This window comes from Ceratotherium simum, chromosome 28 (assembly GCF_057802395.1).
Source record: "Ceratotherium simum simum isolate JZ-2026a chromosome 28, ASM5780239v1, whole genome shotgun sequence".
Lineage (NCBI taxonomy): Eukaryota > Metazoa > Chordata > Mammalia > Perissodactyla > Rhinocerotidae > Ceratotherium > Ceratotherium simum.
Window position 1 is genome coordinate 34,471,137 of NC_141927.1, and position 15,547 is coordinate 34,486,683.

A 15,547-nucleotide genomic window follows, 5' to 3' on the forward strand; every position below is an offset into this window, starting at 1 on the left:
GGCTTGGGGAGGCCAGGGCATTCGGGCCCTCTGAGTTGGGGGCCTTTGACGGCTGGGAGTGGTCCCCTTCCGGTGAGGGCCTCAGCTCACAGAGAGAGTGTTGGAGACCCCAAAGAAGGGCAGCTCCTCTCACCTGCCTCCACACCTGCTGTGCTTCCTGTTTCCCCTGCCAGAGCCCTGAGCCAGTGCAGGCCATTCTCCCCACCGCTGCCCTCAGGAGATTGGGATGAGGGCTTGAGCAAGACAGAGATGTGGAGGGCAGGAAGGGGGCGCTGTGGGCTCGGCCCTGTGGTTCCAAGGTGTACAGGGGGCATTGCAACTTCACACCGGCTCAGGGCACCTGCATACAGAGCTCTAGGTCAGATCCAGGCCTTGGGGGAACCCAGGGCAGGTGAACTGTCTGCCTTGGGGCTCAGTGGGCTGACCGTTCTGCCTGAAGCATTCACTGGCCCCTCCCTATAATCTCCTGGAACAGAGGGTGGGGCTGCTGCCTTGCACAACTTCAAAGGGCGCCATTTATCCAGACTGCCACATGGCTGTAATGGTGAAACTGGCTCCCCACTCCAGCCGCACTTCCCAGCTTGTAACGGCACATTCTCCTGTCTCTTCTCCTGTTCCTTCAGGCTCTTGAGCAACAACAAGATCACTGGGCTCCGGAATGGATCCTTCTTGGGACTGTCCCTGCTGGAGAAGTTGTAAGTGCTGGGGCGAGGTGGGAGATGGTGGTCGTGGCCAAGAGGTCAGTGCAGAGAGATGAGGAACACCAGTTGCTGAGGGACCCCACAACCAGAACTTTCCTTCTAAGGGGAAGGAAGGGTCAGACCCACTGGGACCCTGCTGAGGACTGGACCACCAGGTGGAGGGCAGAGAGGGGCTGGTCTGGGACAGAGGGCCAGCTCCTTCACCAGCTACAGCAGAGGAAAGTAGGGAAACCTCATTGGTCTGGGCAGAGATGGGGCTAGGAGAAGCTCATTAATGCTGTGTAATGAGCAATTAGCCGTGAGGGCTGAGCCCCTCAGCTGGCCAGAAGCCGCCTGCTCCTCCCAGCTGGGGCCCAGCATCAAGGGCTGAGACAAGCTTTAGTGTGCCTGCGGCCTCTTTCCTCCTTCCCTAAAAACAATCAACAAACAAAGCCTCAAGAGACCAGAGCCCTGGGCTGAGGGTGGGGAAAGCGGCTCATATCCAAATCTCCCCCCACCCCCACCCCCACTACCTGGTTTAGAGCTGCATCAGCAACAGCATCCTCCGGCTGCCCTGCCAGCCCAGGGTGAGCTGGCGTTGGACTCAAGTCCACAAGGGCCCTGCTAGCCTGAAAGAACCTTCTTCCCAGAGTTGGGGACTGGACTGGGTCACAGGCAAGTCAGTGAACCTCCAGATGAGGGGATTGAATCAACCCCCCTCTCAATTCCCTGTTGGGTTGTCATCTCTGCAACCACAGCCTGTACAGCACCTCTGGGTCCCGTCTCCTCCACAGAAGACCTGGGCCTCCTGTTCCTCCTGGAGCCTGCTCCTTGCTGTCTCCTCCACCTCCAACCTCCTCTCTCCTATCTCTGCTCCCACACTGCTGGGCATTCCCAAGTCCTCCAACAGGGCCCCTGTCCCCTCTAGTACCATTTTGCCTAAAATGCTTGGCTCAGTGTGATGGAAGGCACAAAAGAATAAGGCATGAAGCCTGCTGTCAAAGATCCAAAGAGATTACAACCTAGTGGAGACCACAGACAAAGCCATATATGTTAGAATTAAGTAGGTTGGGGTTTCTGTAAAGTCCAAAGGAGGGATCAGCGAAGCTGGAGTGTTCGAGGGTAATAGAGATGCAATATCTCCGTGACATGGAGTTTAGATCTTTAACCATGACAACAGTCTTATGATTAAGTCTTCACAGGGGAAGGGAAAGCCTCTCCCCCAAACCCCCTGTGAGGAGACCGTGAGGAAAGCTTGATGGTCAGCTGGGTTAGTGGGAGTGGGAAGGGGAAAACCCACATTTGGGGCCGAAAGGCAGAGCGTGTTCTGTCTGGTCTGGGGCGTGCTGGGGTGGGAGGGGATCTCAGGATGCTGACTGTGGTGTATGCACGAAGCTCCATGACCAGGTCCTTCTGACCATCTGCTCTGCAGCTCACAGACGGGTGGTCCAAACAAGGAGAAAGGGCTGCCACCAAGCTGCTATTTCCAAGTCTCCTTGGTACGAACAAATAGGGGATGTTTTCATCTCCTGCAGCAGTTAAGCTCTCAGGAGCTCTGATTCCTACACCTAGCCCAGGCTTGGTCTCAGAGGGCTGAGTGGCAGGAAACCAGACGCTCCTTCCAGGGATCTTTTGGAGGAAGATGAACTGCAGCTGCCTGCAGCACTCTGCCCTGCCCCACGAGGGCCAGTCATGCCCAGAGCTGATCCCCCTTCCCCTCATCACGAGTGAACACCGCTCTGAGCCTCTCATGGCCTCGCTGACATCTTCCATCTTTATCAGTCAGAGACCCACTGGGTCTGCCCCCTTCTTGTCCTTCAATCTCATGGGGGTAAATTTTCGGATGAAGATGAAAAGATGGTCCTCTCCTTCCCACCCAGGCCAACACACTGAATCAACTCCTCTGCCAGCACCGTACAGCAGGTGACTTCAAAGCATGGAGAGCAGCCAGAGGAAAATGGGACAATAGTCAAAGAATAATGACTAACTGCTGAGTCACATGATATGGAAGGAGCGCTGGGCGAGTGAGAATTCAAAATCCTGGGTTTGAGCCTCTGCTCTGCTAGGAATCATTCTGGTCATTCATTCTAGAGATTTTTATGGAGCCACCGCTGTGTGCCAAGCTGGGCACTGCCCTAGGCACTGGGAGTGAACACGATAGACCAAATGCCTGCCCTCATGGGACTTACCCTCTACTGATGGGACCCAGAAAATAGCAAATAAGTGTATATTATGTCAGGAGACGAGAAGTGCTGCACAGAAAAACAAGCCAGGGAGAGGGCGATAGAAAGCAATTGTGGGGGGGTTATGTAGTGAGGTCAGGGAAGGCCTCGTGATAATGTGACTGAGCCCAAGACCTGAATGAGGGAGGAACATGGAGGGGCAGAGAGAGCAGCAGCTGGCAGGCCCTTGGGTCTGGCGAGTTTGAGGAACAGAAGAAAGGCTGTGTGATTGGGCGGTGGTAGGAGATGAGGTCAGAGTGATGCAGGAGAGGGTGCCAGGTTTGGGGCTTCGGTTTCCTCACCTGTAAAAAGGGGGAATAGGGTGATTGGTCACGTGCATTATGGATTTAACATTCTATGATCCTTGGACATGTGTGTGTGTGATACCACAAGTGCTGCATGAGAAGGAAAAGATCAGAGCCCAATGGTGTGGCTGGGCTTTCCAGAGGAGGGGAGGCCTCTGGGCAGAGGGGTGTGCTGTCATCAGCAGGTGCCCATGCCTCCCAGGGATACAAAGGCAACACCAAGATTAGTGTTTGATTAAGTTACTGGGTGCTATATCCTGGCCAAGTGGACACAGAGAACTAATCATCACAACCCAGGGGTGGGAGAGTCCTGTGCCCCGCTCCTGGAGATGCTAATTCATCAGGTCGGAAGGGGCCTGGGAATTTTTTACAAGGTATGCAGGCGATTCTCATGCTCGTCCAGGGTTGGGAATCAGTGGACCAGATGACCCCTAGACTGTGGGCCTATTCATCACAAATGAGACGCCGTGGCCTGGCGTACAGTTGGTGCCAGGAGACACTGATCTCTCTGTCCTGTCAGGCTCAGACATCCAGGCTTGGGCAGCTGAGTCCATGGCAGCTTAACGTCCCACAGTCCAGAAGCAGCAAGTCCCGTGGGAGGGTGGGGGCCTAGTCTAATAACTGAAATGGCGGTCTGGGCTGCTCCAGAAAGTGCCGGCCTTCTCTCCCTGTGCTGAGCGCCCCTCTGGCCACTGGGAATGAGTCGAGTGTGAGTGTGTGTGGGGAGCAGGTCTGCATGGTCCCTGTTTTGCTGTGTGGGGCCTTGAGGCTGGGGAGGGAGACGGTGCCAAGTGGGAATGTGCCTGAGATGATCTCACAGGAGCACGCATGCCCAGAGAGGCTGGGGGTGAGGGTGGGGATAAGGGACACACCTTTTGGGGCTCTATCAGCCAGGAAGGATGGACCAGAAAACCTGAAACATAGTGCAGCAGAGGCAGTTTATGGCCAACCCAGGAGGGTACAGAAGCTCCCAGATGTGTGTGAGGTCCCGTCTCTGAGCCCTCCTCTCTGTATCCCGCCACCCCTCAGCATGGACAAGCCTGTTTGTTGCCCAGAGGAAAGGCTTCTAGTGTGGGAGGGCAGGCGATAAAAGGGCACAGAAGTCTGATCTGGAGTAAAAAGAGGCCTGGGATTGAATCCCGCCTCTGTCATTTACCTTCTGTCCAAGCCTCAGGTTTCTCATCTGGAAAACGGGACAATGCATGACCCCCTGACAGGTTGTCATGGGCAGAGATGAATTCAACTACGAAGAGAGCCTGGGACGGAATGGCCGTTCCCTTCTCCTGGGAAGAGCTCCACCTCGCGAGATGTTCTGTCAGGCCCCCTTATTGCGTAGGATTTGTCCCGAGTGTCCTGGCCTCAGGCAGGCGGTCCTGTGTAGTTGAAATGCACGTGCCGAGAGCGCTGGAGGATGGCTCATTCATCTGGTCCTTCGCATCTCTGCCCAGATCCCCCACCACGCCCATTCAACAGGGAGCAGGCCGCCAGAAGACTTTCTAGGGCCCCGAGGGCGCCCCAGTCACAGGGAGAAGCCCCCAGACCAGGGACCGAGCTGGCCACAGGGCAGACAGTCCCCAGAAGAGGCCAAGGGAGCGAGCGAGTCTGGGCGTGCATGCAAGTGAGTGGACCTATGTGGACGCCCGCCCCCAGAGGCTTGTGCACGCCTAGAGGACAGGGCCTGGGGAGGGGAGCCTGGTCAGCCCGGGCATGATTTGTCATTGCCTAATGAGATTAATGAGCCCCGGGGGCTGGTATGCAGCGGTGCTGGGGCACTCATTAGAAGCAGATGCTCATGGGAATGATGGCAAGTGGGGGCCTGGGGGCGGAGTGCCGCTCACCCGCCAGGTGGTTTCCATTAATCTGTGGGCGGGGCCAAGGGTAAGGCCTCCGGGCTCGGTCCCACCTCCCCCTCCCAGCCCCGCTCACGCTGAGGAGGAACGCGGCCGCTGAGGGCCCGGGAAGGGGGGCTCATGGGTTTGGGGACAGCCGTCTTCTTGCTATGGTAGCCCCGGTGCCTGGCTCAGTGCATGTGCTCGATAAATAGCTCTTGGATGATATCAGAGACTAGAGGGGCCCGGGGCTGGGAGGGAGGCTAGGACCTTCTTGGCTTTCCTCTGGGCCTCTCCTCCCCCGCACAACCTCTATACCTGCTGGAGTGTGCTGGCCCCCTTCTCAGCCAGCCCCCGCTTTCTAATGAACCCTGGAAGTCCTGGAGGGCCCAGGGAGAGCTGTTCTGCGGCCTCCGAACCTATAATTTGGTTTTCAAACCCACAGGCAGGGAGGTCTGTGGGGGCCAGAGGGAGCCAACTTTGTGCCGCCCCACCCTGTACGAACGTGGTGCTCACACACACACACACATACACGCGCACACGCACACTCTGTCATATGAACTCACACGCTCTTTTAACAGCTTTAGTGAGATATAATTTACATGCCATAAAGCTCACCCATTTAAAGTGTACGATCCAGTGGTTTTTAGTATATTTACACAGTTGTGCAATCATCATCATCATCATCTAATTTTAGAACGTTTTCATCATCCCCAAAGAGACCTTGAATCATTAGCAGTCACTCCCCAGCCCTCCACCGCTATCCCCAGCCCTAAGCAACCACTAATCTACTTTCTGTCTCTATAGAGTTGCCTATTCTGGACATTTCATATAAACGGAATTACAATGTGTAATCTTTTGTAACTGGATTCTTTCGCTTAGCATAATGTTTCCACGGTTCATCCATATTACAGCACGTATCAGCACTTCATTCCTTTTTATGGCCTAATAATATTCCACTCTGAATATAGCACATTTTGTTTATTCAACAATAATGGACATTTGGGGTGTTTCCACATTTTGGCTTATTATGAATAATACTGCTGTGAACATTCCTGGACAGGCTTTTGGGTGGATGTACGGACACTTCTCTTGGATATATACCTAGGAGTAGAATTGCTGGGTCATAGGGTAACTCCAACTGCCAAACTGTTTTCCAAGTGGCTGCACCATTTTACACTCCCACCAATGATATATAAGGGCTCCAGTCTCTCCACATCCTCACCACACTGCTGTTGTCTGTCCTTTTTCTCATAGCCATCTTAGTGGATGTGCAGTGGTATCTCATTGTGGTTTTGATTTGCATTTCTCTCGTGACTAATGGTGTTGGGCATCTTTTAATGCATTAATTGGTCATTTGTGTATCCTCTTTGGAGGAATGTCTATTCAAATCCTTTGCCCATTTTTTTGGCTGGGTTACCTGTCTTTTTATTATTGAGTTGTACAAGTTCTTTATATATTCTGGATAGAAGTCCCTTATCAGATATATGATTTGTAAACATTTTCTCTCATTCCACGGGTTGGCCTTCACTTTCTTGATGGTGTCGTTTATAAAGCCAAAATTTTAAATTTTTATTAGGTCAAACTTATCAATCTGCTGTTTTATTGCTTGTGCTCACATATTCACTCTCACACACTCAGCTTCCTGAGTTTCTGTTTTCCCAAGAGGGGCATAGGGTATGATTTGCTCCCAGGAATCCCCCCCACCGACTTTTGCCATACGGGGTCCTTCTCCTCCATATTGACATAGATACAGGGAGAGGGGTGTGCCCAGAGTCAAGGGAGCTGGTCTGGGGTGGGCAAGGGGTAGTGGGGAGGGGAGGCTCCATCCAGACGCTGCCCCGTTCCCAGGGCTCTGTGGAAGCAGAAAGGAGGCAGGAGATTCCACAGCATAGAAACATATATGCATCCTTGTGACCTTACCTAAGAAATGAAGGGATCAGATGAGACAATCCAGAGCAGGCGTTCATAACCCAGGTTCCACAAGCCCCCTGAAATATGCATAATGTTGGGTATAGTGCATTTTTCTGAGGCAGGAGTACTTAGCCGTCATCAGATTTTCAAAAGGATGTGCTAAGCAAGAAAGGTGCAGAACCTATAGGGGCCTCGCAGGTCCAGAAAAAACATCCAGGTTCTATGGTAGCATTTTCACCTGCCCCTAGGGAGGGTGCAGCCCCAGCGCTGCTTCCCCTCCCTTAGGGACCAGGAGGCATTAGCTGCCCCTGGGGCCAGAACTCATCAGGCTGTCAGAGCTCAGCCCAGGGAGCAGCCCCTGGCCTGTGCCCTTCAGGAGAGGACCCAGGACTAGCCAGCCTGCGCCACCAGGCCAGCTCCCAAGGGTACTCGAGGAGCTGCCGTGGTCACCCCTGAAGCCACTCTGCGGGCATGAGGCAAGGGGGAAAGAATGCCAACACTTGATGGAAGCTGTCCTCTCAGAAGGCCCCGGCATGGCTCCAGGCTGCAGGAAATCCAGGGCAGGAAGGGGCTGGGGCCCGAGCGGGTGCCTTGCTCCCATCTGCAGAGCATCAGTGGGGCAGGCGGGGTGGGGGTTCTCCAGGGGGGCTGGGGAGGAAATGAGAATAAACACAAGTGAGCAGAGAGGGAAGGGGTGGGGGGCTGCGGCCTCAGCCCCTTGGCAGCCCATGAAGGGAAGTGACACAATGAGGAATGTGTTTCCCTCTGCCCGTCCCCCGCATGGGGGTGGGAGGCAGAGCCCTGAGAATGGCCAGACCCCAACAGGGGCCAGGGGGCACATGCTGGAACAGCATCGGAGAGGGGGCTGTGAGGGCAGTGGTCTGGGCAGCAAAAGGGTGATGGGCAGGAAGGACACCCCTGGGCAGGCGGGGCACTTATCCCATCCATCTCCTGTCTCCACTCTGCGTGAGTGTTCTAGGGTCTGTGCTTGCACATTCCCTGCGGGCACCAGGCACTGAGGCACCTCCCAGCACGCCTGGGTATGGAAGCCATCCCTCCTCTAGAGAGCCAGCCCTTCTGGTGGCTTTCACTTCTTTCTCAAGGGCTCAGGGCTGTGGAGGCCTTGGTGTGAGAGGGAGCTGAGGGATGAGGACCCCTGGCCATGGCAGGGTGAGCAGGGTGTTTCCTCTCTTCCTCTCTCTCCCTCTCTCTCCCTCTCTCTCCCTCCCTCCCTCCCTCCCTCCCTCCCTCTCTCTCTCTCTCTCTCTCTCTCTCTCTCTCTCTCTCTCTCTCTCTCTCTCTCTCTCTCTCTCTCTCGGTGTTTATGTCCCTAACTGGGACTGTCTGTGCAAAAAACAGGCCCCCTGGTGGGACAGCACCTCCCCATCCTGGACACCCATTTCCTCTCCTCCCAGTAGGGAGCCAGCCCCGTTAACCCCCTCCTGCCCATAATCCAGAGATGTCCCTGAGGCCTTGGCAGGCCAAGCCAAGAGCCCTTTGCCTCGGTCTGGGCTGGGGGCGTGGCCAGGCCTTGGAAAGCAGGTGGACCCCAGATATCCCTGTCAGTCTCCTTCTTCCTGCCGCTGGCCCTTTTGACAGGCTGGTTATTCCAGGAATCCCCCACCCTTGCCCTCGGCCTCATAATCTCCTGGGTGCTTAGGTGGGGGCAGAGAGGATGTTGGAATGCAGGGAGCAAGCAGGGAGGCTGCAGCCCCCATCCCAGGGTCCCAGGAGGGGAGGCTGGCTGAGCACTGAGGCCTTCTGGTAAGTTGCTCTGTGGGGCTGCAAGCCTGTTGTGGTTTGGCTCAGGAAAGACACAGGTGGCCCTTGAGTGGGTGGGTGAGTGGCTGGTCAGTCCTCTAGGCACCTCTCTCTCCATGGCTGTGCCCACACAGAGAATGGGGGTGGGGAGGAAGGCCAGTGGGCCAGCACTCAACTTGGTCCTCAGTGGTCCCAGAGGTCTGATCATGTTGGGCTGGACCGGGTAGGCATCCTTCAGCCCGGTCTCTGCTGCCCTTGGAGGAGGTGAGAAGGGGAGGGAAAGTTGCACTCATGTGGTTGAGTTTGAGCCACCAGACCCTGGGACAGAAGCTACTCTGATGACTCACCTGCAATTCACTCCTCCAGGTGGGTGGCCCTTGGCCCCATGGAGCCCTAGAGGACACCAGTGTCTTCTGTTCTGTCTGTGCCCTGGGACATGGTGCTTCCTCTGCTGCCTTCTCTCAGCACCATGGGCTCCTAGGAGACCTTGGGGGGAAGGTGGGCAGATGCCCCCTCGGCCTCAGCTTCCTCATCTGAAGAATGAGGGGCTGGGCCAGGGGATTTACAGCCCTGCCCTGGAGTCGGAGGCCCGGTCAGCATCCGTGTGGTCATCAACCAGCTGCATGACCTGTTTCCTCACCTGTCAAATGGAGAGATCTGCAGGGATAGAACAGCTGTAAAAATACTTCCCAAGGGCCAGGTGCAAGAAGATCTCACCTTTGTATAGCAATTTGCAAAAGACCATAATATCCATTTTCAATTGCTTCTCACGGCAGCCCTGGGAGATACTCAGGGAAGCTCGGAGGTGGGGCGCATGGAACCGAGGCTTCCTGACTCCTAGTTCACTGCTTACTTGACTCCTTGTTTCCACCATGTTCTGCTCCTCATCCTTCCGATCCCATCTCTTGGTTTCTATACCCTCCTTGTCGTCTTTCTGACCAGTTCCCCTTACAGTGGCCAGAGAGTCTGAGGAGACCTGTCTGAGGGGCAGGGTCCTTCATCCAACCTCCCACCCAGTGCTGAGGAGAGCAGGAATTTAGAAGGAAATGGAGTTCCTGACACTCTTGGTGACAGTGAGGCTACCCTGCCCCAGGGGAGCACGTGGCCCCAGAGCAAGAGAGGTGAGGCCTCCTCACTTGCCTCCCACAGGGACCTGAGGAGCAACGTCATCAGCACGGTGCAGCCCGGCGCCTTCCTGGGCCTGGGGGAGCTGAAGCGCCTGTGAGTCGCATGTCCTGCCCCCCGAGCCGAGCCCCCCCGTCCTCCCCTTACCCCATGAGCAACCACCCCTCCTACTCACCCCACTGCCCTTTCTCGCCACCCTCCGCTGCCCCTCCTCCCCTACACAGCCAACTCATCTCCTCTTTCACCTCCCTCCCCACTTAATCCCCAGCCACACTTGTGTGTCCCTCATAAGCGGATCCATTTGCTACCATGTGGCCAACTTGCTGAGGGTGTGTGTGTGTCTCTCTAGAGATCTCTCCAACAACCGGATTGGCTGTCTCACCTCTGAGACCTTCCTTGGCCTCCCCAGACTTCTCCGACTGTGAGTGAGGGGCGGGAAGTGAGGAGGAGGGGAGAGGGGAGGCTCACCCGGGAAGGAGGGCTGGGAGGAAGAAGGCAGCACCAAACCCTTACAGGTCCCTGCCTTCTCTTCACTCCCTCCTCCCTCCTCTGGCCCAGGGAGACCTAAGATCCTGACTCACTGTTCCCTGCTCCTTGCAGAAACATATCTGGAAACATCTTCTCCAGTCTGCCACCTGGGGTCTTTGATGAGCTGCCAGCCCTGAAGGTTGTGTGAGTACCAATTCTCAGCCCCAGGTCTCAGACCTCTGCTTCCTTCCTCTGCCCGGGAAGGAGACACAGAAGCATCATGACCACCGTGGCCAGCTTTATGAGTAGGCAGGACAGACACTGGATGAAACTCCACCATATTTGCCTTCCCATGATTCCAGTGGTGCACACGTATACATGTGTGCCCTCTCCAGCCTTCCTTCCCTGGGGCTCCATCCCCACCCGCTGAGCCCATGCCCTGTGGCCCCTCTCCCCACTCTGCAGGGACTTGGGCACCGAGTTCCTGACGTGTGACTGCCGCCTGCGCTGGCTGCTGTCCTGGGCCCGGAATCACTCCCTGCAGCTGTCGGAGCGCACGCTCTGCGCCTACCCCAGTGCCCTACACGCCCAGGCTCTGGGCGGCCTCCAGGAGGCCCAGCTGCGCTGCGGTGAGCAAATCTTCACCCTGCACACCTGCAGGGCACCCTGCCTGCCCCCGGGCCCGACTCCCTCTCCGAAGGGCCCCTGCTGGCCCAAGGCTCCCTGTGCTGCAGTGTTACTGGGTGGTGTGCATGTTCTCTGGGGCGTGCTTTCCCTCACATCCCGCTGGGGCTGGTCCTCCGTCAGCTCTTCTATGCTTCCTTTGGGGCTGCTGCTTTGTTTATGTTTTCATCTGGTCCCACCTCTTGGGGTGACAAGTGTGTTGTGGAAAGGAGCATTTTTATTTGTTTGTCCAAAACCCGCCTGCTCCTCTCCTGTGCTCTTATCTCTGGAGACTTTTTCTTCCCGCTAGAGTGGGCTCCAGACAGAGGGGACCTGGCCCTGCCCCTACTGAATTCTCACTCGTGTGGCACACACGCTGTGCAGTCAGCCTCACTGCTGGTGTCTCCTCCCACAGAGGGGGCCCTGGAGCTGCACACGCACCACCTCATCCCATCCCTGCGCCAAGTGGTGTTCCAGGGTGACCGGCTGCCCTTCCAGTGCTCCGCCAGCTACCTGGGCAATGACACCCGCATCCGCTGGTACCACAACCAAGCCCCCATGGAGGGCGACGAGCAGGCAGGCGTCCTTCTGGCTGAGAGCCTCATCCACGACTGCACCTTCATCACCAGGTACAGGCCCACAACACAGGGTCCGGTGGCCACAGGACTGATCACCCTCCCCTCAAAGGAGCTGTGCCCAGACATGTTCCTGGGCATGTGTTCATACGTGTGAGAGTGTGCGTGTGCGTGTATGTGCGTTTATGGAAATCCAGGACTAAGTCACAGATGGTCTGGATAAGGGATAGAAATTAAATGCCTGATAGAAGAAAATGCTTATATCTGACATTTCTTTAGTGCTTTTACTATGTATAGAGTGGCCCTCACCTATATTATCAGACTTCATCTCTCCAGTAGACTTGCAAGAGTGGTGGTGTTATCTCCAATGATAAAGATGGGGAAATTGAAGCTCAGAAAAACAATATCATAAGGCCAATCAGAATTAAAGGAGTATGTATGTGTATCCCTCACTCAATTAAAGAAAAAGGAAACTGAAGCTTGTGCCCTGCCCGCCCCAGGACAGGGCACCTGGGGGTGGACAGGCCAGGGGCGCTTAGGGAGGGGGGCATGGCCACCGAGAGTGCCGCACCGAGCCAGCCCTCCGCCTGCCCGCCTGCAGTGAGCTGACCCTGTCTCACATCGGCGTGTGGGCCTCAGGCGAATGGGAGTGCTCCGTGTCCACGGTCCAGGGCAACGCCAGCAAGAAGGTGGAAATTGTGGTGCTGGAGACCTCTGCCTCCTACTGCCCCGCGGAGCGCGTCGCCAACAACCGTGGGGACTTCAGGTTCGGTCAGCTCTGCTGCCCCAGAGACCCAACACCATCCCTTGACCCAATCTCCCAGTTCCCACCCCACATCTGAGACACGGGTGACCAGGGTCTCCCCACCTGCTCTAAGATGAAGAAACACTTCCTTTTGTCGTGCAGCTCCAAGTCCCACTGCTGTACTTGGAGACCTTTATCTTTTTGTATAAAATCACCATCTGAGATGAGCTGCACAGGTTTTTATTTGCTTCCTTACATTACTAGTTTACAAAGCTCTCCCACAGCGAATATCACATTTTGATATCCCAATGGCCTGCTCAGTTAGGCAAGGCAGGTATTATTCTGCCCATTGTACAGCTGAGAATACTGGGGCCCAGAAAGGATAAGTGACTTGAACTCAGGACTCTGAGTCCAGCTCCCATAGCACCTGTGACAGCCCTACCCGAACAAGCACAGAGTTAGAAGGTGGAGCTTGGGAACTCCTTGATGGGCAGTCCAAACCCCCTCTTCTGGATCCTTCTCCCAGGTCCCAAGGGGTCTGGCATCACAGTTCTAAGGGCAGAGGAGGGACCCTTACCCTGAGGAGCCTGGGTCATGGGCAACTTCCCGCCTCTGCCCCCAGGTGGCCTCGAACTCTGGCTGGCATCACAGCTTACCAGTCTTGCCTACAGTACCCCTTCACCTCAGTGCCCCTGAGCGCGGGGGCCCCGGGCACCCGCGCCTCCCGCCGGTGTGACCGAGCTGGCCGCTGGGAGCCGGGGGACTACTCCCACTGTCTGTACACCAACGACATCACCCGGGTGCTCTACACCTTCGTGCTGGTGAGGCCGGGAGAGGAGGCGCGGGGGCAGCCCATCTGGGTCCAGGGAATGGGACAGGAAGACACCTGCAGGCCACATGGGGCCGGGGAAGCCCACCCGCACAGCTGCTCCTCTGTCCTTGGGGGGCACAGTGAGGGGCCATGGGGCTCTTCTCCTGTCTTTCCTTCTTCCAGGGAATTCAGACTCCCCCCAAGGCTATGCTAGGGAAGCACGGGCCACCCCAAACATCTTTATCTGCAGTACATCAAGGGCAGCCTTCAGGGGGAAAACAAGGACAGCGTGAGGTCGTCCCATTGTCCATAGGCCCGTGGTGCGAGGAGCGGGTGGTCTGGGTCATGATGAGCTCATTGCCACATATGTGCCTCCTGTCTTGATTAGACCCATCGATGGGCCAGGGCACTGTCACCCTGAGCATCAGCACAGAGGAGGGGGCCCCTGGAGGCAGTTCTGGGGAGAAGGAGCAAGACTGGACAATCCCCTTTCTTCTCCCAACACCCCCAGATGCCCATCAATGCCTCCAATGCACTGACCCTGGCCCACCAGTTGCGAGTATACACGGCCGAGGCCGCCAGCTTTTCCGACATGATGGACGTGGTCTATGTGGCTCAGATGATCCAGAAATTTTTGGGTTATGTTGACCAGATCAAAGAGGTGAGATTCCACTGGGCCTCTGGGGGCCCTGAAAACCCCCCAAGTTTCCTCAGACCTCTCATGCCTCAGCCCCTGGGTCCCAAACCCCACTCCTGCCCTCAGTGACTCCCCCGCCCCCCCAGCTGGTGGAGGTGATGGTGGACATGGCCAGCAACCTGATGCTGGTGGACGAGCACCTGCTGTGGCTGGCCCAGCGTGAGGACAAGGCCTGCACTGGCATCGTGGGTGCCCTGGAGCGCATCGGGGGGGCCGCCCTGAGCCCCCACGCCCAGCACATCTCTGTGGTAATGTGGGTCAGCTGGGAGAGAGCTCCTCAGGGGGCCAAGCACTGGGAGGGAACTTAGAGCAGACTGGGTCCAGCCCTCATGCAGGAGGGAAAGGCTTCTCTCAAGCAGCAAGTCCTCCAAGCGTGCAGCTGCCATGCACCCAGGTGGCAAGAACACGGAACGTGACTAAGTTCCGAGTCACATGTGGAATCAAATTCCAAGTGCTCAGGGCAGTGCAAAGGAGAGGGGGCCAGTGACACTGGAGAAGTTACGCAAGACTTTATGGTGGGGAATTGAGTAGTAGGGCTAGCCCGATGGACATAAACAGGAGGAAGGGTAAAAGGAGTAGACGGAATAGGAGGACGGTGTGGTAGCAGGGCGACAGAACTGTGATGGAGTGACGGGTAGTAGAGACTTCTGTTCCCTGAGACGAGGGTGACATTTCCAATGGTAGGTCGTGAACCAATTAACAAGCACAGCAGAGCACCTTCTACATGCAAGATCTTGTGCTAGGCACATTAGGAGATATAGGGAGGTTGGACATGGACCCTGCTCTATGGCTTAGCTGGGGCAGCAGAGCTAGTTAAGAGGTGAGCAACATACGAGGCAGGGTGTGAGAGAGGGGGAGGAAGGGCCTTAGGAGGAAGGAGAAGGTGTCCTGGCCAGGGTCTGAGGAGTCTCCATGGCAGACTAAAGCTGCCAGGTCTTGAGAAGACAGTGAGGAATGAAGTGTAGGGGGACACAGCCTGAGCAGATCTGCAGAGAGGCACTGTGCAGTCTCAGGCAGGAGAAGGCCAAGAGAGGCCCACCATATCTGTAGTGGTGGGGTGACCAGTTCCCTGTCCCTAGAACTCGAGGAACGTGGCGCTGGAGGCCTACCTCATCAAGCCGCACAGCTACGTGGGCCTAACCTGCACAGCCTTCCAGAGGAGGGAGGCAGGAGCGCTGGGCGCACGGCCCGCGGGCCCCGGCAAGAATCCCTCGCCGGAGCCAGAGCCCCTGGCTGATCAGCAGCTCCGCTTCCGCTGTACCACTGGGAGGCCCAACATTTCTCTGTCATCCTTCCACATCAAGGTGGGCACTGAGGGAGGGAGGTTGCTAAGAGGGGAGATGCCGAGTTGCAGGTGCCTGGTGGAGGTGGGTGGCAGGAGAGGAGAGGTAGAAGGGGCTGGAAGACATCAGAGTCCTAGGGGATCCCGCGGTCTCTGAGGAACTCCTCTGTCCCCCCAGAACAGCGTGGCCCTGGCCTCCATCCAGCTGCCACCCAGTCTGTTCTCGTCCCTTCCTGCTGCCCTGTCTCCACCAGTCCCCCCTGACTGCACCCTGCAACTGCTCGTCTTCCGAAACGGCCGCCTCTTCCGCAGCCACGGCAACACCTCCCGCCCTGGAGCTGCTGGGCCCGGCAAGAGGCGCGGTGTGGCCACCCCTGTCATCTTTGCAGGAACCAGTAAGGGACCAAACTGCCCACCCCGCACGGGATCCCTCCCAAGTGTCTGCCCTGTGCCCCTTCTTCCCACCCTTC

General features: G+C 56.6%; 1 protein-coding gene across 2 annotated transcripts in view; it reads left to right on the plus strand.

Annotated features, from left to right (window-relative positions):
• ADGRA2 (adhesion G protein-coupled receptor A2) overlaps positions 1-15,547 on the plus strand; it is a 33,546-nt gene that overhangs the window by 11,757 nt on the left and 6,242 nt on the right. For both annotated transcript variants that reach the window (XM_004428852.3, XM_087418506.1), the window contains exons 2-13: positions 624-695; positions 9,861-9,932; positions 10,186-10,257; positions 10,437-10,508; positions 10,770-10,933; positions 11,383-11,596; positions 12,144-12,308; positions 12,910-13,108; positions 13,610-13,759; positions 13,882-14,043; positions 14,875-15,099; positions 15,256-15,472. In XM_004428852.3, coding sequence (XP_004428909.2) covers positions 624-695; positions 9,861-9,932; positions 10,186-10,257; positions 10,437-10,508; positions 10,770-10,933; positions 11,383-11,596; positions 12,144-12,308; positions 12,910-13,108; positions 13,610-13,759; positions 13,882-14,043; positions 14,875-15,099; positions 15,256-15,472 — 1,784 coding nt within the window. The remainder of the gene's footprint in view (positions 1-623; positions 696-9,860; positions 9,933-10,185; positions 10,258-10,436; positions 10,509-10,769; positions 10,934-11,382; positions 11,597-12,143; positions 12,309-12,909; positions 13,109-13,609; positions 13,760-13,881; positions 14,044-14,874; positions 15,100-15,255; positions 15,473-15,547) is intronic.